This window comes from Peromyscus leucopus, chromosome 7 (genome assembly GCF_004664715.2).
Source record: "Peromyscus leucopus breed LL Stock chromosome 7, UCI_PerLeu_2.1, whole genome shotgun sequence".
In the NCBI taxonomy this organism is placed as follows: domain Eukaryota; kingdom Metazoa; phylum Chordata; class Mammalia; order Rodentia; family Cricetidae; genus Peromyscus; species Peromyscus leucopus.
The window spans coordinates 113,662,634-113,682,577 of NC_051069.1; the positions used below are offsets into that span (position 1 = coordinate 113,662,634).

A 19,944-nucleotide genomic window follows, 5' to 3' on the forward strand; every position below is an offset into this window, starting at 1 on the left:
ATTAAGGTCCGCACAAGCACACCAGGTTCTAAGATGTTTTTATTTTTATTATTTTCAATTGTGTGTCTGTGTGTGGGAAATGTGCACACTATTGCAGATACCCACCGGGTCCAGACCTGTTGGACACCCCTGGAGCTGTGACGTGGGTGCTAGAGATTGAACCTGGGTCCTCTGGAAGTGCTCTTAACTGCTGAGCTATCTCTCTAGGCCCCTAGGGCTTGCTGGTTTTTCCTGGCACCTCAGCCTAGCATCCCTCCCTTGTAGGGCTCACAGCTGAGTGCTTTGGGTTCATCAGCGTATCATCTAGGGAGCTGCTGCTTCCTGATGCACCCTCAAAGCAGCCCTTCCTCCCCTCCTCCCTGCCCCGCCACGCCCCTTCCTTCCTAGCACCCAGAGCTAGTCACAGTGGTCTTGTCAAGCTGTGGTATCATGCTGCCCTTCAGGGCCACAGTCACAGTCAGTTAACCTGGTGGTTTTCCTAATGTGGCCAAGGACAGAGACCAGACTTGGGTTAGGAGAGAGAAAAAATGAGACCTGAGTGTGGTGTCACGAGGAGGCATGGGTTCCACCTGCAAGCCCCGAGCTCTGCAGAAGTTCTCCTAACTCTGCCTGTTAGGATTCTTGGGTCTGCTTTGGTCTACAGAGTCTTTTGTGGGGGTTGGGACCAGTATGGAGGCTTCCTGCATGCAAGGCCTTGGCTCCCACCACCCATCTGTTCTTGTTTACAAATGGGGGAGGTAGGATGAGATGTGGGGACTGTGTCCTCCAAGCTCAAATGCAGATGTTCTGGACTCTGTGCTGCCCATTCCGAGTGTCAGCGTATCCCTGGGTGCTTGCCCTGGGAACTGGACATACCCTATAACCAACCCCTCTAACTTGGTGCAGTCCTGTGCCCAGGAGGTATGGGCGTGTGAGTGCCACGAATCCTATTTTCTTTTCCGAGGTGGCCTCAGCTTGGAGGGGTAAGCTAGCTTGGAGAACAGCTCAGACTCAACAAGGGGCCCCAGAGAGGAGAAGTCCTTTTCCTTTGATTGTTCTGGAAACCAAAACCAAGAGGGGTTCTCAGCCCACGCTGCTGTCTGGCACTGCCCTCCACGAGGCTGGACTTCCCTGAAGCATGGCTTGTACCTGCTCTGTTTCTTTCTGTCATGACTTTTCCTGCTCCGCTGTCTACCAAAGGGCCCCCCTAGCTTGGCTGCCTACGAAAGGTGGAAGAGAGCCCTGTCAGAGAGGTAGGTGATCAGGAGCCTGAGGAAGGCCTCCAGCCTAAGAAATTCTCTACTAAGTTGAGCACGGCAAAGCTGTAAGGGTGGTGCATGTGTGTGTGTGTGTGTGTGTGTGTGTGTGTGTGTGTGTGTGTGTGTGTTCTCCTGGCAACAAGTGTGTGCCTGCGACACGCTAATGCAGGCAACGCATGTGTGCTGAGACAGGCACCTGGGCCGAGAACAGTCGTCTGCTGTAGACACACACATTAACGCATGCACTGACCTTTTCAGATGGATGACCAGTACACACACTCCTTGGCTGATTTTGACATTAGATTAGGGTCCTTTCTGAGACAGGCCTGAGCTTGTCTTATTGTGTTAAGAGGCCGAGGCAGGAGGATTGCAGCTTGGGCCACATAGCTAAACCCCATCTTAAAGATCAGAAGTGGGCCTGGGAGAGTTTTGTTTCTGCCTGCGCAGGAAAGGGCTGGGGGAGACGCCGAAAGCCCCTGATGTCAAGGAATATTTCCACGGAGAACACCCCAGGCTCGCCGTCTACCCCACCCAGCTTGGCCCCAGGCGCCAGCTCGTTATGTTCTTGTCATCTGAGCCCAGGCAGAGCCGATGGTTTTGTAGGCTATTTTTAAGTCCAGCTCCTTGGACTGCACCCCACCCCCAGTTCTACTACTGGCCACCTGCCCCTGCCTGCACCTCCTGGAATGCTGATTGGCAGTTAGGGCTGGGGTGGGGGCTGGGAAGACTGTTATAAAGCTGAAGGGACTAAGCAAGCTGCTGTCACCTGGAGCGCCTCTGTCTCCCGCCACCATGAACACCCACCGTGTGGTGATGGTTCGCCATGGTGAGAGCTCGTGGAACCAAGAGAACCGTTTCTGTGGCTGGTTTGATGCAGAACTAAGTGAGAAGGGGGCTGAGGAGGCCAAGCGGGGGGGCAATGCCATCAAAGATGCCAAGATGGAGTTTGACATCTGCTACACATCGGTGCTCAAGCGGGCCATCCGTACCCTTTGGACCATCCTGGATGTTACGGACCAAATGTGGCTGCCTGTGGTGCGTACCTGGCACCTCAACGAGCGGCATTATGGGGGCCTCACCGGCCTCAATAAGGCGGAGACAGCTGCAAAGCACGGGGAGGAGCAGGTGAAGATCTGGAGGCGTTCCTTTGACACCCCGCCACCCCCGATGGATGAGAAACACCCCTACCATAATACCATCAGCAAGGTGGGCCAGGCGCTGGGAAGCTGCAGGGCTGGGAGCCTGGGTGGGAGGGCGACCCAGGGAGTCACCGCAAATGTCCCTGTGCCTCTCCCCAGGACCGGCGTTACGCCGATTTGAAGCCTGGGGAGCTGCCTACCTGTGAGAGCCTCAAGGACACCATTGCCCGGGCCCTGCCCTTCTGGAACGACGAGATAGTGCCTAAGATTAAGGCTGGCAAAAGAGTGCTTATTGCCGCCCATGGAAACAGCCTTCGCGGCATTGTGAAGCATCTAGAAGGTGAGGATCACCCTTAGGAAAGATGTGAGACAGAAAACAGTGAGGGCGACCACCCCGACTTGTTTCAGATACTTTACAGATGTGAGGATCTCAGGAATAGATTGAGGTTAAAAGTCGAGAGGGATTTTTGTTGATCCACCTCCAGCACATACTGGGCTATGACGGAGATGGCGAGTTTAGTCTGCACAGCTGAGCCACCCGCCCCACAGGAGCCGACTCTAGAGTAGGCTTGAGGCACCCACAGGGAAAGAGGGCCGGAGCTCGGTGCATTCAGCCCCAAATGCTGCCATGCCGAACCCTAGACAGGCCACTTGGGTTGCTACAGAACTCTTGGCATAGTGCTGTCGGCTTTTCTTTAATTGGAGGTCCTTTGGTCTCAGGTGGAGGCTACAACAAACAGCCCACCCACCTGCACAAAGCTGAACCAGTCTCCCTCCCCACTGCTTCTTTAGGCAAAAAGCAGTCTCAGTGCTGAGCTATGGAACTACTTAACAATCTTAGGCTTGGGGGGGGGGGCTCCTACTCAAGAGCAAGGGGTGACAGACGGGTTTGGGGAGCCATATGGGCACAGGGAGGTCACCAATTATGGCCCCAACTGGGTCTTAGACATCAGAAGTCTGTATTAGACTCTGGATGACCTTTAGGCTTGCTGGGATCCTAGGAAAGGAGCTGGGTGTGGCCCATTTCTCCAGCTCCTGGGGAGAGGCACATGGGGAGAGCTCCGGATGCCCCAGGAAACACTCCCAGGTCCTCCTGCTTGGCTGGGTCGGGTTGATAGCAACAGCAAAGGTTGAATTGCTATTCCAGGCAGGGGCTGCAGGAGCAGGCAGGGTCAGGTTTCCTGTTCCTCCCCTGCTCAAAATTTAGAACCTCTAAAATGACACTCTTCCCAACCCTCTTTAGTCTGGCCAATTCACCCTGGGCTGAGAGCATGCGTAGTAGCACTCAGGTCACAGCTATTCAGGGGGATGTTGTCTTGCTGCCACGCTATTTCTGTATGCAGATCTGCCTTGACCTTTAGGCACACTTCTGTGGCCTTGCTCTCAGGGATGGGTTAACTGGCAGCACCCCAGTACCCAAGGTCATACTCTATGAATTGGGTGGAAGTGGCTAAGAACACTGTTCCTTTGCTCCAGGGATGTCAGATCAGGCTATCATGGAACTGAACCTGCCCACGGGAATCCCCATCGTGTATGAGCTGGACCAGGCGATGAAGCCTACCAAGCCCATGAGGTTCCTGGGAGACGAAGAGACAGTTCGCAAGGCCATGGAAGCTGTTGCCGCCCAGGGCAAGGCAAAGTGAGGGTGGACGTGGGCAATAAAGTTACTTCTGCAGTGCCAAGCTTAGCACAGCCAGGCCTGGTCTGCACAGCTCGACTCTTAGTCACGAGGACTCCCAGGTCCAGGGCTGCAGCTATCCCTAGCCAACGTCAATGGAGGCACAAGTCCAGGATCCATCTCTGGCTATTTGGGGCTAAATCAGGACTCTGCATACCCTCTGTAGTGTGACCAATCCCCTGTAGTGACCCTGCAGCTCTAGAGTCACTTGGTTGTATTAGGGAGAAAAGCAATGTGACCTGGTCTTCTCCATGAGAAGCAGGAAGTGTGACTCTTCACCAGCTTCCTTCAGGGTGGCTTTCTGCTACCCCTGTGACCTCTTAAATGGCATGTTAAATGTACCTCCCAGCCAGGACAAGCCTATTAGACTAGGCCTCCAGACTAAGCTCATAGGGCCTTCATGGCCTACTGTGGTCACCACAAAGCCCAAGGACAGGCAGGAGATGGGGAGGAAGTAGGTTTGACCACAGCCTGGTGGATCCCCCTGTGCACCTCCACGCCAGGCTGCTAGTGGGTAAGTCTGGGAGTCAAGTATATCCACCCAGCATCTCCAGGCAGATGAGTGCTGGACCAACTGTGCAGCAGTGGCCTCTTCTAGAACTGAAATGCAGGAAGGCTCCGACATCAGTTACATCTTATCATTTATATACCCCGCCCCTCTTTTTGAGACTGAGACTATGCAGCTCGGGCTGTCCAGGAACTATAAAGACTAGGCTGGCTTTGAACTCACAGAGATGCACCTGCCTCTGCCTCCTGAGTGCTGGGGTTAAAGGCACATACCACCATGCCATTATAGGAGGCTAACCAGCCAGAGTCTGTCTGAGGGTACCTAATGTGTAAACACACATCTGGACACTCAGGTACAATGCCGAGACACCCCAGGTTGGGGTTTCTTCCCATTTAGATCAGAAGTGGGGCAGACGAGCTGTGGACCTCACTGCATTCTTAAGTTATCGGACACAGATGGGCGGAGCCAGCAGACACTGAGTGAGCCACATGGTACATGTCATGTCTTTGATTTTTCACGTTCCCCGAGATGGGAGCTTGGTCATCCCATCCCTTCTTCCCGCAGCACAGACATGGGGACAGAAGTGGAGGGAGGGAGGGAAGCCCTTAGTAAGACAGCTTCCCTGCTGTTAAAACCGTCATGGTCTACTCTGATTTTGGTCAAGATTCCGCTAAAAGCAATTTTCTTAAGTTCATGATTCCCAAGGGCCTTTCTAATCAGCTGTAGCTACCACAGCTACCACCCTCAGAAGCCACACAGAGAGAGAAAGGAAATGCAGATGTGGCCCGATGTCCCTGCTCTGACCCTCCCTTCTCAGTGCTGCCCTCCTTGGACAGAGGTCACCCAGGAGCTGCCCACAGGTTAAGCTTGGCTCAATACGCCATCCCCACTGGGGTCAAGTGTGAGTCGGTAGGAGGTCCTGGAGGCTGTGGTAAGCATTTGGGGGAGCAGTGGGATTCTGCTCCATCTGGGGTAACAGAGCACTCAAGGCAGAGGGAGCCTTGTCCGCACTGAAGTTCCATTCCTAGAAGAGTGCCACACAGTGACTCTTAGGCCTCTTCACAACAAGGAAGCCACTTCCAGTAGAGAAGGAAGACAGGCCTCAGCCTCACTCTATGAGCTCCACGTAGTTGGCAGGAAACATGCCAAAGTGGCCATCAGGCCCATAGCCACGCCACCAGCCTTCATCAATGACCTCGATGCCTGTGATTAGGTTCTCAGGGTCAAAGGAGATCTCTGTGTCATCAGCTGCAGGAAAGGAAGCAGAGGGATGGCATCTCAGTGCCTTGCCACACCCCTCACCAGGGAGCCCAGCCTTTCCTGCTCTAAAGCTCAGAGCCCTGCTCCCTCCTCAAAAACAGCCCACTGCCATCCAGACTGACGGCACCAAGGTGACGGGAACTGCACAGCTTCCTACAGAGCACTCCTGTAAAAGGTAGATCCACAACCCCCCGCCCTCCCACCCCCTGAGGGCTGGGAGTCAACATCCAGGCCTCACTTGTCTGATCAGACCTGGAAGGTCTACAATAAGGACAGCCATAGGGATTCCTGCCAGTGGATGGAGGGCAGATAACTGGAGGCACATGCTGTTTAGGACAGACGTACCAATGCTATGGGCATTCCCACTCCAGGGGGCCTTCCATCTCATCTCTTCTTTCAGACACCCTCGGGCCAACCCTATAAAGCCCCTATACACATTCTTGATTCGTGACCTGTGATGGTCAGCTGGGGGAATCTCACCTGCCTGGTAGTCGTACAAGGCCCGGGCGCATAGCCCTTGCCCACTGATGCCCTGGCCCTGCATGTAGTTGTCAATGTGTACAGAGCCAGCCTCTTGCTGCTGCGCCTGTCAGAAGTGAGAAAGATGGCATTACCCCAGACTCAGCCTTCACCCGAGCTCAGATGAAGCTGGGAGGGGGGGGGGATGTAGAAGGGGGGGCTCTTTGGGGCCAGGGGCGATGCTGCCTGGTACACTTGCAGCACGCAGGGCTCTCATCTCAAAGGGAGCCCACAAATCCCTCCAGCCACGGACTGCAAGGAGCTCTGGGCATCTAACATCAACTACCCAGGAGCACTGGCCCACGCACCCTAAAGCACAGTGTGGCCCCAAGGCCAATGAGTCTACTAGCTGGCAGGTTGCTTGTCTACCATGCTCGAGGCCTTGGATTCTACCATCCATGCCACAAAACTAATCTACGCTGTGCATGGGGCAATGCCCTTACTCAGGAAGGCTGTGTCGAGAGGATCCCAGTTGAAGGCTACACAGTGAGACCCTGTCTGTAAAGGGCTGGAGAGATGGTTCAGTAGTTAAGAGCACTGGCCACTCTTGCAGAGGGCAGCAGCTCACACTGTAACTCTAGGTGTACCTTCCGGCCTCCACAGGCACCCCACACACGCATGTACGCAGGCCCAACAACTCAGAAACAAACAGAAAAAACAAGCACCCCTAGTGCCCCCAAACGTGCCACAGGAAACTCGGGCCTGTCCCACGCTCCACCAGGAACCCACCAGTGGAGAGCCCTCGTAGAGGGTGTCCTGCTCCGGAGGTTCTTCATATGTGGCCTCCTCTTCTGTCTGGGCCGAAGACAGAGGGCTAAGTGCTGGCTCCTCACAGACACCTGGGCAAAGGACAGAGCAGGACGTGACCACCTTCCTACAACAGACCCCTCCTCAATCAGCATCCCCTCCAGGCTGGACAAGGTCACAAAGGGCTTGCCTGCTCCGGGCCTTGAGACAGTGGGCGTTGGCTCTCTGCCATAGGAGGCTTCCGGCTGAGTGAGCTGCTTCTGCAGGAAGGGGCTCTTCAGCTTGCCTGAACAACCCAGAAAGTACCACGAGCATTACTTCGGATCTGACACCTGCAGTCTACAGCCCTGAAGCAGGGCCGTGGATAGCGCAGGTAAAGACCCCAGGGTTCGGGGCTGTGTGGTAAAGCTGTGGGCAATAGAGCCCTGATGTCCTTTAGGGGTCACTGATGCAGGACAAAAGGGTCACCCTTTGAAACATGCCTTGGAGGCCCCTGCATGGGCTTCCCCTCAGTCCACCCTGTTTTGTGGCCAGGCCCAGAGGTCTCACCTGGCTGAGAGCTGGAGAGAGAGGTGGTGGACATAGCCCTTTCCTTCTGCTTGAAAATCTCTCGTGGGTGTGGGGCCTGCTGCCCAGCAGACTCCTGGGAGAAACACAGAAGCATGCTTTGACCCCAGCGGTGAATGAGAACCCCACGGCTTCTCACCTGACCGCCCCCACCTCAGAAAGCAGGCCCTCAACGCTGTGTGAGGTGTGTGTAGGGTGGGTTAGAATGGGGAATAGGAAGCCGAGGAGCTGACAGGGCCTCTCCCAAGATGGGAGGCTTCAAGCCAATGCCAAAAGCTTCTGTCCTGGCTCCCCCGCCCCCCACTGGTTCTCTGATGAGCGCAGATGCTCCTCAGGTTGACTGTAGAGGTCTGAGAACAAGGATTTCCCAAGTGGCCAATCAGAGCCGAAGCAGCAAGTTCCCAGGCGTGAAGGGACTCCCCAGACTCACCCACTCCTGCCTGCTCCTCGAGGCCACTTCCTGCTCCCGCTCACATGTCCTGCTGGAAGGGCCGAGATTAGGAGGCTGAGGCTTGTCAGCAGCCCCTCGTGCTGGTCTCTCAGCGCTCCTGCCTCTCAGAACACGCGAGCGTTGGGGACAGCGCTAACCCCTTGCCCCGGTGCATGATGGGCTAACCTGGGGGGTCCAGATGACCTCTGCTGTTCCTGGTAGCGCTGCTCGCGGCGGGCAGCCTCCTGCAGCTCCCGCTCCCGCCGCTCCTCCTCCAGCCGCTGCCGCTCCTCTTCAGCCCGCCGCTTCTCCTCGAGACGGCGGTTCTCCTCTTCCTTCTGCAGAGGGAGCTGGGCCCTCAGCCATGGGCAGCCCCCTCGGCCTCAAACCCCGCCAGGGACTGGGACACTACCGCCCATCATGCACCGGGACTTAACTCACACATGCCTTCAGTTTAACCAGCCGTAAAGGTTACTGCCCAGGAGAGCGGCCGCCAGTGCGCCTGTCCCCACCACGACAGCACTCACCTCGGCTTTGGCCCAGAAGCTATCTTTGCCAACCCTCTTGATCTCAGATATGGCGTTGGTCTTCTGGTACACAGAGCCCTAGAGAGGACACAGTACACGAGAGGTCTGGCCCCATGTGGACGCCAGGCATGCGGTGGGGCAGGGAAAGGGAATTTGCCAGCTCTAGAAAGCAGGTGAAACCTACTAGGGCTGCACCTAGCAGGCCCAGGGGAGCCTGGCCTACCACCCACAGGAGACAAACCAAGATGTTCAGAAAAAAGTCTAGGGGCTGGGTGTGGCAGTACACACCTGCAGTCCCAGCACCCGGGAGGCCGAGGCAGAAGGATCTTGAGTTCAAGGCCAGCCTGGCCTACAGAGCAAGGCTCTGTCTCAAAACCAGAACAAGGGCTGGAACGAGGGCCCAGCTGCTAAGAGCACTTACTGCTCTTCCAGAGGACCGGGTTCCCAGCACTGCCATGGAGGAGCTGTCTGTAATTCAAGACACCTGAGGATCTGGTGCCCTTTCTGGCCTCTGCAGGCACAGTGCACATACATGTAGTGCACAGACATACATGCAGGCAAAACCCCATACACATTATACATAAAAGACATCTTTAAAACAAAAGAACGACAAAAGCCCTCGGAGACCATCCAGGAAGGACATGGCATCCTGAGGACACAGGGTGTGCATCCACGTACGTGTGTGTTTGAAGAGGCAACTGGTCCTCACCGACGGGGACAGGAAAGGGTTTTTATCCCAGACTCCTGGCAGTTCTAAAACAGACTGCTCCTCAGACAGCTGACTGCTAACGGCATCCAGAAGAATCACCATGGGTCCCAATTGTATGACTAAGAAGTGGTTTGCAGCCATGAGCTCTACGTGATGTCGGAGTCACAGGCCTGTGTGGTTTCAGGCTCTGCACTGAAGCCACCAGAAGCTCTCCACAATGGCTACTGCCAGGACCGTCTAAGTCATGCTGACGCCGTACCTCTGGGGTTATTAGACTATCACAGCTGTAGATTCACGGTTGCTGAAGCGCCTCTGCCACAGGCTGGCTCTAGAACAGCCAAGCTAGTGGCGCTGGTGCCCATCAGGGCTTAGGACTACCATCTAAAGATGCCAGGCAGAAGGACGTAGTTACCCAGACTCTAGAAGCTACATCCCTGGTCCCCTGCTCTCGGGCATGGAGAAAGGTCCATGTCAGGGCAGCACTCACCACTGGGGCCTGAGGGCCTGTATCCTGGAAGCAGCTGGGTTCCCTATGGAAGCTGTAGTTGGCCCCAGAGGCCTTGGCAACCTTCTCCATGATGCACTCAGGCTCCACATCCTCCTCAGCCCGAGCATTGATGGTCACATGGGCGCCCTAGAGCAGAAGCAGCACTTCAAACAGAAGCTTTGCGAGCTTTGGAGAGGACAGGCCGAACTCCTATCTGTCCATCTAGCAAAGGCCACCACTGCACCCAAGACTAGTGTCAGGAGACACCAAGGCTCAGCTCTCCCCGTGGATACTACACAGTTCCTGCTGCAGTTCAACAGATGCTCAGGCACCTTCCATCTAGTCAATGAAAACTCACTAGTTGTATTAGACTATACAACTAACGTGCTTGGAAGCTCACCGAGTAACCCACAGGTTACTTGGCAGCATGTGAGAATCTGGGTTTGCTCTCCACACTGCAAAAAATAATGTAAAACTTAATGAAAAAGTCTTCTTTTTTCATGGTGGAAGAATGAAGGTATGTCTAAAGCCATGTTGGCAGAAACAGAAATCAGTCTCAAGTCTCCTTGCCGGAAACCAAGGAAATGTAAAAAGTCAGCTGACAACTGAATTATAAATTAACTGTGGCAGAAGTGCCCCTGAAATTGCAAAGGGTTACAGCTGCAGGATCCTGACACCAATGCTTGTGTAAATGGCCAGCAAAGGGATGCCCCAGAGGGATACATGGGGCAGGGGCATCAGCGGCTTGTTCCTTCAAGTCCTGCTACTGCTGCTCAACTTTTCCCTGTTTTCTTTTTTAGTTTTATGAGACAAGGTCTCACTAGGTAGCCCTAGCAGGCCTCAAACTCAAAGAATCTGCCTGCCTCAGCCTTCTGAGGGCTGGGATTAAAGGGCGGGTCATTATGCCGGATACTGCTAAACCATTCAGACAGAGCAGTCGACAAAGCAGAACCTGGGGCTCAGCCCTGCCCACTGGGTCCGTGCTGGAGTGGTCCTTATCTTGCCCCACTGAAGCCAGGCAGAGGTGGCTTTGCCCACGTCCTGCAGGCCAGCCAGAACATTAGTCATGGCCCTGCTCCTGACTCCAGCTCCCTTCCAGTTCACCTGTACTCAGGAATCTAGAGTACTGGACCCTGCAAGGCCCCTGCAGGGGCTTGGCTCAGCCTCACCTTCAGGAAGTTGGCCATGGTGCTGACATGGTTGGCGCATGCTCCCTTCCGCACATCATTCACACCCTCGCCTGTCTGCAACACAAGCACAGACAGCATGACCCAGGCCTCCTCCAAAGCCACTTCCTGGCCCACAATTCCTAGGAACCCAACAGTTTCCCTATCGCTCCTAAAAGATACTCCCTCCTCCCCCTCCCAGCCAAAGCCAAAGCCATTCTCCATAATGAGTCACATAGATGAGATCAGTCCTCTTTTCCAAGGAGCTCAGGGTGTTCTTTGAGAAGCATGGCTGCTGGCTTCCCAAGTTGGGGGATTTCTCAAACACTCCTGGTCCCCAGCTAGGGGCATCTATCTACTCTGTTGGAGCTCCTATCTCTATTCCCAAGGCTCCTGAACCCCACCAAAGGCCCTCTCCTCCAGAGCCATCACAGGGCGGAGATTTTCTTTCTTTCTTTTCTTTTTTTTTTTTAGATTTTCTTGTAATAATTTCTACTCCATCCTGCAGGAATCATTCTGAGCTTGGGGGGTGAATCCCAAGCAAAGCCATTTATTCCTTGGTTCACAATAAATGGACGGTCTACTCTGCTCACTCCCCCATTTTTAACTAACAGTTCTGTGACCTCCGGAGTGGTGCAGTCACACACTCTGTTCCCCGTGTGTCGGAGAGGATTCCACATACCCAGTTGATGAGGACAAACTTGGGCAGGCCAGAGTTGGGGTCCTTCACCCTGCAGAAGGCGTACATCACCTTCCCGCTGTTGAGTTCCTCCACCAGCTCCTCCAGGCCTCCCTCTGCAGAGTCACAGCAAGGCTCAGAGGCAGCCTGCAGCCCCCCACCCCCCACCCCAGTGCTCGCCCCACCTGCCGCAGAATCATTCTGAGACCCAAGCTTAAAGTCAAACTCCTGATGACTATGCAGCTTAGTGGCAGAGTGCCTGGCTTCGATCTCCAGAACCACAAAATAATAAGCAATAAAATAAACAAACATAAATCATCAGATTCTTGAGTCCCAACCTCACTCAGCTGACTCAGTAGAGCGGGAGGGACCCAAGAAAGTGCCTTTCTGATGAGCATGTTAGGTGCCCGCCCCCACTTGACCCGCAATAGTTTGTTTTTGTTTTTTAAAACCACTTCTCCAAACTGAGAAGGAATTTAGAAATTAAAAAAGCCTTTTTTACTATATTCACTTTTCTTTCGTTTTTGTTTTTGAGACAAGTCTCTCTGTATGGGCCCGGCTGTCTTGGAACTGTGAACTCAGAGATCCACCCACCTGCCTCTGTCTCCTGAGTGCTGGGGTTCCAGATGTGCACCTACTACACTGAAGGGAAGAGACCTGGGACAACAGGCCTACTAGTGTTCCCTTGTCAACAACTCCATGTCCACTCAGGCTCCAGGGCCACCAGAGGCAGACTTTTGGGAACATCCCAAAGACACAGTTAAAACCCTCGCAGTCCTGGTTGGGGTCAGGATGAGCTGCCCTAAGCCGTTCTCCCTGACACTGCGCCTCAGTCTTTAAACTTCCCGGGTCACGGCAGACGCTGGGTCAGCCATTTCAGCTACAGGGGCCCACAGAACCCAGGGCAGTCAGCATTCTGATGAGCAACAGTCCTGCTTTGTGCAGGCAGGAAGCTCCCACTGCTGATATCTGCAGTTCTCAGGCACCTACAAGGTCACGTGAGATGACCACCAATCGGTGGCGATTCTAGAAAGAGGATGCATCAGCAAGAACCGCTCACAGCAGAAAGGACTTCTCTATCAACAACAGTGACTAAAACCACACTCTCGTTTGCTGGAGCAGAGGGCGTGTTCCAGGCACTCCCTTGGAGCTGGGAGTGGAGAGTGGTCAGGCAGGCCCCCAAAGACAGTCACGCTAGCCCCGAGCATGGGAGAGTCAAGGGTTTCAACTCCAGGGCTGCCTTATACTTCAGGCATCTCTGGCTCAACTGAGTTGCCTGTTTCTCCCAGGGGTGGCCAAAAGCCAGTACTCTACAGACACCAAATCAAGGTCCCCATGACCACTTGCAGCAATACTGCCCCCCCCCCCCCAATGAGGGCCAGGCCCTTGCATGTAGTTGCCCAAGACCAGGGCAGGACAGAATCAGAGAACACATTATGTGGGCCTTCACCTGCACCAGCTTGAAGACTGGCATCCACAATCTGCAGTGCCCTGGACAAGTGCTGCCCATAAGCTGGAGGGTGGGCTGCTTCTTAAGACAGCAGCACTGGCCTGGCCTGGCCAAGGACAGCCAGAGAGGAATGCGTGTCATGGCTGACCTGACTCTGGCCCACACTCAGATCAGGAGTAGTCCCGAATGGAGCTAGCTCAGTAAAAGGTCTGCAGGAAAACTCCACTGGGGGAGGGGTCATTGTAGCTGAGCTGGAGAAAGGTGATGCCTGTGTGCCTGAGTCCCCTTCCTGCTCCTGCGATGGCTTAAATGTCAGCTGAGACAGCCCAGGGCGAGTCACGGCCTCTCTCTCTTGTGTCTCTCTTCTCTCCTGGTGCCGAGAGCCTGTTTGGGTTCATACTCACCCCCTGTGCCTGCCACACGGATGTCATTGCTGTTGCCTTCATAGGTAAAGAGAGCCCTGAAAGGAAACACAGGCGGGCTCAGTGGCCAGCACCCAGGGCTCGGTGGGCCTCACCGCACCTACCACGGCAGGCATGGGCTCCGCTGTGCCCTGCTCTGTCTTGCCACATGGGAGCTCAGCAGGCTGCTCTGAGGCCATCTGGCCGCGGGACTCCCCTTGAGAGAAAGCCATGGGGACTGGGGAAGGACATACATACATCTATTTAGAGGAAGATGCGAGCTGCAGAGCTGTGTGCTCTTTCTACACACTCAAGAACAAAATACTCAGCTGGCTTGTGGGCGCATAAACTTCAAAAGGCAAAATATGTCTACATGTACCTGAATCCAAACAGCTAAAGGAGAAGCAGGAAGAAGAAAGATGCTTTGGGTACTCCTGAGTGCATCGGCCCTGCTTCTATAGCCTGTGGGCGGGGCAGAGGTCTTCCTGTCTGGAGACTCTCCTGGCAAACATGCACTTTACTAGGCATATACAGCAACAGAAAACAGATGACATAATACTGAATCCCAGTTAAGACCACTGATCCAAGCTGGGCAGTGGTGGTGCACACCTTTGATCCCAGCAAACAGGAGGCAGAGGCAGGCGGATCTCTGTGAGTTCAAAGCCAGCCTGGTCTACAGTGGGAGTTCCAGAGCAGCCAGGGCTGTTACACAGAGAAACTCTGTCTTGAAAATCAAACAAACAGGGACTAGAGGGATGGCTCAGTAGTTAAGAGCACTGGCTGCTTTTCCAGAGGACCTGAGTTCAATTCCCAGCACCCACATGGTGGCTCACAATCAATCATTTACAGTGGGATCTGATGCCCTCTTCTACCATAAAGGTGTACATGCAGAGAGAGCACTCTGCATTTATTTATAAATCAATCTCTCTCTCTCTCTCTCTCTCTCTCTCTCTCTCTCTCTCTCTCTCTCTCTCTCTCTCTCTCTCTCTCAATGATCTAGCAAGCCCCTAATGAACAGTTGCCCATAGGCATGTTTTCCAACCAGCAGAGCCTTACGTCGACGTGGACACCAAGCTGGGTGTGTGGAACTATTCTTAAGACTCTGTAGATGACTTGAGCTCATAAACTGGCTCTCTAGCCGCAGTGAGGAACGATGGTGAGTGTTTAGTCTGGGCTATGGAAGTCAACTGACCAGAATAGAGGAGAACAACCCTGAAGAGGTGCTCTCACACGGGCAAGCTGTACCTGAGGGGCACAACACGGGCCCTGACATTAGCATGAACACTTACAACCCCAGCAGGGCCGACAGACATGAGGTACAGGGACTGACCAGGTGACAGCAGATCTCTCTGCTGTCTCTCAGCTCGAGAGGCAGGCGGACAGAAGAGGTCGTCAATGCCACAGCAAGGGCATATCCCGACAGTCAGTGAGAAAGACCCAGCAGGTAGGGCTGCAGACAGGTCACCAGGAAGGAGATGCTGCTTCCTAGAACAGAGGACTGCCCAGAGCACAGACCCAGTCCACAAGGACAATGACCTGGGAGGCACATTTGATATTCAGCCCGAATTGGTAGAGCTCTCTGGAAGGAACAAGTCCCTTCCTCTTGGTGATGAGCCTGGCTGTCAGGGCAGGGGAACTAGAAGAGGCGGCAGAGGACAGAAGGGATCTAGCAGGCAAACAAAGACCTGCTTGGTGTCTGGGGCGGAGGCCTCCAACCTCACACACTTTCTCCTATGTTCCATTCGAAACTACCTTCTGGAATGTTTTTCAGTTCAAGCTAGGCACAGTGGCACATGCTTGGTAACCCCAGCACCAGGAGGCAGGGATGGAAGCAGAGGCAGGTAGATCCTAAGTTCAAGGCCAGCCTGGACTACATGGTAACATACTGGCTCAAATGAAACAGAAACCTATCAAGACTGAGGAAGTAGCTCAGCTGACAAATGCTTGTTATGCAAAGTCTGAGGACCTGAGGGCCCCCCCCCCCCCAGTCCCCATGAAAAAGCCAGGTACAGTGCTCATAACCCCTGTGCTGGGGAGACAGACAGACAGAACCTGGAGCTTCCTGGCCACCCAGTCTAGCAAAATTAGTGAGAAGGAGGTGAATGAGACCCTCTCTCTCAAAAAACAGTAGGGCCAAAGAAAGTAGAACTTAGTGGCCAGAAAGAGCCCTTTCTGCTCTTGCTGAGGACCCAGGTTTGGTTCCCATCACTCATATGTGACTCATAACTATCTGTAAATTCAGTTTTAGGGGACCCACATCCTCTTCTGGCTTCCACAGGCACCAGGCATACACATGGTACACATACATGTAGACAAACACTCATACGCACAAAATAAAAATAAATCTTAAAAAAAATAATAAGGCAGATAGTGATTGAGGAAGACTGACATTGATCTCTGGCCTCCACACACACATTCATATCCATTTGTACCTGTGAATGCACACACACACACACACACACACACACACACACACTTTCCAGTTCAGAGGTTTTTTCTTATCTCCGACAGAGCTCCACCCTTCTTTCAAATCAATGTGAAGATGCACAGTGCACTGGGCTTTGAACACTTAGAAAGCATCTTATCATCCAGTCCCTCTCCAGATGTGTGTACGGATGACAGAGCTGCAGCTGTGAACACTCCCTGAAAGGTCCTCCCCATGGAATTCACCCTCCGACAGACAGGAGAGACATTCATACACCTAATGCTAACGGGCTGTCAGGGAGTGAAGTATGCACAGGGTGAATTAGGAACCATATGAGCACAGGTCACACCAAGCTCATTGGGGAGGAAGCTGAAACTAGATTACCAATGGGGAACTAAAGCTGTAGCTCTGACCTATAGTGCAATGGTACCAGCTCTGTGTGGAGCCTTTTGTGACTACCAAACTGAAGATCATCTCTTTTTGACAGTCTATTTCTTTTTCTACATGGCTTAATCCATTCATCAAAAATGTAACAACTAATCACTGGGAACAGAAACAGGCCTACCCCACCACTTTAGGGAAGAGATAAAGAACACACAGACACTGACACACACACACTCACACACACTCACTCTGTGAAGGTTTCCAGCATGCATCTTATTTATATCACAAGGAAGTGAAACTGGGGGAGATGAAAAGGTGACTGTATCTTTAGTTTTGGGGGACTCCACAGCCTCTTCCAGACTCTGAAGGTACCATGGTCCACATATTAGGAATCCTGGAGGCCTCCTTGAGAAGACAACCTCAGTGCAGAGATATGAAGGACAAGAAGCCATCAAGTGATGTGGAAGTATGCTCCATTCAGGGAAGCAGTAAGATAAAAGGCTGTGATGAGGAACTAGCTTGCAATGTTGAGGAAGAGAAAGACTTTGGTACAAGGGTGGTCAACAGGTGTGGCCAGTGTAGCAAGCAGGAGGGGCAACAGGAACCAGGTCAGGCAGGGCAAGAGTCTGGGCTTTACTCAAAGTGCAACAGGAAGCTAGTTATGGGCAGGGAAGTGAGATGGTTCAGATACTTTCTCAGCGAGTGGGGACCTGCCACACAATCTTGCTGAGTAACTACTGAAATGGCTATGGCAGTGAGGGTGGAGGCCAGAGGCTCGTTCAACTGGAGTGGCAGTCTGCAGGGCTGTAGGAACCCCGGCAGTGACATGGCTGCCGGGCAGATGAATCCTGTGTGAGGAAAGAGAAGGCTCTGCACCCTCAGAAGGGACAGCGAGTGGATGAGGCAGGGCAATGCCTGACCAAAGTGGAGCAGGTGATTCCAGCATGGGATGTAATGAGGACTTGGGAAACAGAGGCAGGTGAGCTCAAGGCCAACCTGGTCTACACAGTGAGTTCCGGGCCAGCCAGAGCTACAGTGAGGCTTTGTCTCAAAAGCAACCAAGCTAGCTAGCTCAACGAAGCATGGGGGAGGATCACTGGCTGGCTAGGCTGGGCGTATCACTCCCAGAGATGGTTTCTGAGAAGACTGAAGGGCAGGGAGATTGAAGAGATACAAAGCAGTAGAAAAGAAGAGATCACAGGACCACGCAATAGGGGAAGTCTCCATGGAAGACTCAACGGGGCAGACTCAGTATGATGCCCCTCAGTGCTGACCACAGCGTAGTGGCCATTCTACCAGAACTCCAAGGTGCAGTTTGTCTTCCCCAAAATTTGTTTACCTTAACCTGCCATACTCAACCTATTTCTCAGAAATACAAGCCCCATAAACTGACTAATGGAAACAATTTAAGTAAGTGGGGAAAGTGAAAGAGAATTACTATACACAGGTATGCATAAAGCTGAAGGCGGGGGTGGAGTCGGGTATCAGCAGGGTCACTCCTGAAACTGCAGATCCAAGCTCCCAGTACTGGAAAGCCCGAGTAAACTGCAGGATGAAACCGAAACACTGACAGCCTAGCAGAGGATGTCCTGGGGGTGGTGGAGCCTTTCTCAAACAGGTGACAGTATCCCGTTTTCAGTCCCCTTCCTATAATTCAGAAATGTGATCGAAGAGACCAGGGACTCAGACCACTGACATCTCTGACCGAACCTTCACTGTGAGCTCATGACCTCAAGCCCACCGTCGCACCGCTTCCGCCCTCTAAGGAGCTGGGGAGCTGCGCGGGACCCCTTTGTCCAGGGAAGCCCCAGAAAAGGCAAGAGCCTGGCGGACAGCAATCCCAACCAGGCAGAAACCTCTAAGAGACTCCCAGGGAAGAACCGACCACTAGGCGGCAGAGGAAAGGTCTGGGGGTCTTCGCTGGGTCCCGTTGGGGGACAGCGGTGGCGAGGGCGGGGTAGCACCTCCCTAGAGTGCAGGGAGCGGGGCAGGTGATCTGGCAAGCCCACGGCCACGCCGCGCCCCGACCTCCCAGCTCCAGCGCCTCCCCGGACCCGCCTCGCTGCCTACCAGTCGGTCGGGGACTTCTCGGTGACTACGCGCACGTAGGCCTCCTGCAGCGCCGGCCCGTTCCGGCTCAGGTTCACCGCCATGGCACGCCCCACGCTCCCAGCGATGCTGCAGCCTCAGCTTTCCACCGGCCTCCGCAGACGACCGGAAGCTCCGCCCCGGGCGGCCGGAAGCCTTGCCTCGGACGTGCGGAAGCCGCGCCCAGGAGGCCGGAAGCGGAAGTAGAGAACTTGCGAGCTAGTTTGCCGGTAGAGTTAAGGTGGAGTGGCTGTTGGTGAATTCGAATCCAGGAGAGGCGGGCCGGGCCTTGTGTTCTCGTCTGCTGTCCCCAGGGCGCGACCTCGAGTCAGAGCACCGGGCTTATTCTTTTCTCATTCTTGTTTTGGTTAGTGTATTTTGAGAGCAAGCTTAGATTCCCAAGTCTCTCCAGACGTGTACTCCTGAACCTGTGGCGCACACCTTTAATCCCAGCACTCGGGAAGCAGAGGCAGGTGGATCTAAATTCATACTAGCTTGGTGTAGTGTACAGAGCAAGTTCCAGGACAGCCAGGGCTGCACCGAGAAACCCTGTCTGGGGACGCGGGGGTGGGGTGGGGGGAACTGAAAAAGAAAAAAGAAATTTAATCTGCGGTATCCGGCGTGGTGGTACGCGCCCGTGATCCTAGCACTCAGGAGGCAGAGGCAGAAACGTGAATTCTAGGTCGGCTTGGGCATCATCTAGATCATCTAAAAGAAAAAAAAAATTAGCTCGATAGTGGGGTAATGAAGAGAAGGTTCGTTTTTTTGTGAACTCAACTTTTCTTCAAAAATAGTTGCCCGAACGTCCCTATAATGGATCATAATCTGTAACTGTAAACTAAAATAAGCCCTTTCTTCTATAAATTGCTTTTTGTCAGGGTATTTTTATCACAGCAAGAAAAATGAAAGTAAAAGTTACTACATTTAAAATGTTGCAAGAATGGGGCGCTGGTGCTGTTTGTGGTGGTGCTGGTGCTGGTGCTGGTGCTGGTGGTTAAGAGCACTGGCTGCTCTTCCAGGAAACCCAGGTTCAATTCCCAGCACTGATACAGCACACAACCCTCTGTAACTCCAGTTCTAGTGTGCCCAAGGCCCTCTTCTTGTCTCTGCTGATACAATGCATGGACATGGTGCACTTACACAATCACACAAATATATAAAAATAAGATGAGTGTTGGGGAGGCAGAGGCAGGTAGGTCTCTATGAGTTTGAGGCCACCCTGGTATACACTGAGTTTCTGGCTACAAGTGAGACCTTGTCTCAAAAAAGTATTAAAAAGAAACTTAAACTCCATGTAGCAAACCCAAATCTTCCAAGAGAGGTAACATATATTGTGTGTGGTACATGTACATGGGTGGGGGTGTATGCATACTTGTGTGCTTTGTGGAGGCCAGAGGACAATGTCAAGTGTCCTGCTCTTTCATTCTCCACCTTATTCCTTAGAGGCAGGTCTCTTACTGAATCTTGAGCTAGGCTGGTGACCAGCAAGTCATAGTGATCCTCCTGTCTCTGCCTCCCCATAGTACTGAAGTTATAGATGTA

At 53.4% G+C, this 19,944-nt stretch overlaps 2 protein-coding genes across 4 annotated transcripts; one reads left to right on the top strand and one right to left on the bottom strand.

Moving 5' to 3' along the window:
• The first annotated feature begins 1,927 nt into the window (after positions 1 to 1,927).
• Pgam2 (phosphoglycerate mutase 2) lies at positions 1,928 to 4,074 on the top strand. The gene is made up of 3 exons (XM_028870593.1): positions 1,928 to 2,444; positions 2,537 to 2,717; positions 3,854 to 4,074. The coding sequence occupies exons 1-3, from the start codon at positions 2,031 to 2,033 to the stop codon at positions 4,018 to 4,020; spliced, it is 762 nt and encodes a 253-aa protein (XP_028726426.1). The 5' UTR covers positions 1,928 to 2,030; the 3' UTR covers positions 4,021 to 4,074.
• A 609-nt stretch (positions 4,075 to 4,683) lies between these two features.
• Dbnl (drebrin like) lies at positions 4,684 to 18,547 on the bottom strand. Of its 3 annotated transcripts, none has more exons than XM_028870590.2 (13): positions 18,385 to 18,547; positions 13,509 to 13,564; positions 11,658 to 11,770; positions 10,979 to 11,053; positions 9,810 to 9,956; positions 8,614 to 8,691; positions 8,273 to 8,424; positions 8,087 to 8,135; positions 7,639 to 7,732; positions 7,280 to 7,375; positions 7,072 to 7,181; positions 6,304 to 6,409; positions 4,684 to 5,811 (listed from the first exon to the last, which is right to left on the bottom strand). In XM_028870590.2, the coding sequence occupies exons 1-13, from the start codon at positions 18,465 to 18,467 to the stop codon at positions 5,672 to 5,674; spliced, it is 1,299 nt and encodes a 432-aa protein (XP_028726423.1). In that variant the 5' UTR covers positions 18,468 to 18,547; the 3' UTR covers positions 4,684 to 5,671. The 3 variants fall into 3 exon arrangements, with proteins under 3 accessions (XP_028726423.1, XP_028726422.1, XP_037063991.1); XM_028870589.2 differs by having other exon boundaries at positions 8,087 to 8,138; XM_037208096.1 differs by lacking the exons at positions 13,509 to 13,564; positions 18,385 to 18,547 and adding an exon at positions 12,249 to 12,976 and having other exon boundaries at positions 8,087 to 8,138.
• Between the last annotated feature and the right edge of the window lie 1,397 nt (positions 18,548 to 19,944).

Bases quoted from the DNA above. Each gene is read 5' to 3' on its own strand.
- Dbnl (XM_028870589.2), bottom strand. From the start codon at position 18,467: ATGGCGGTGAACCTGAGCCGGAACGGGCCGGCGCTGCAGGAGGCCTAC. The intron at 13,565-18,384 runs GTAGGCAGCGAG...GTTTCCTTTCAG, and splicing joins GAGAAGTCCCCGACCGACTG to GGCTCTCTTTACCTATGAAG. The intron at 7,182-7,279 runs GCAAGCCCTTTG...TCCTTTGCCCAG, and splicing joins TGTCTCAAGGCCCGGAGCAG to GTGTCTGTGAGGAGCCAGCA.
- Pgam2 (XM_028870593.1), top strand. From the start codon at position 2,031: ATGAACACCCACCGTGTGGTGATGGTTCGCCATGGTGAGAGCTCGTGG. The intron at 2,445-2,536 runs GTGGGCCAGGCG...GCCTCTCCCCAG, and splicing joins ACCATAATACCATCAGCAAG to GACCGGCGTTACGCCGATTT. The intron at 2,718-3,853 runs GTGAGGATCACC...CCTTTGCTCCAG, and splicing joins CATTGTGAAGCATCTAGAAG to GGATGTCAGATCAGGCTATC.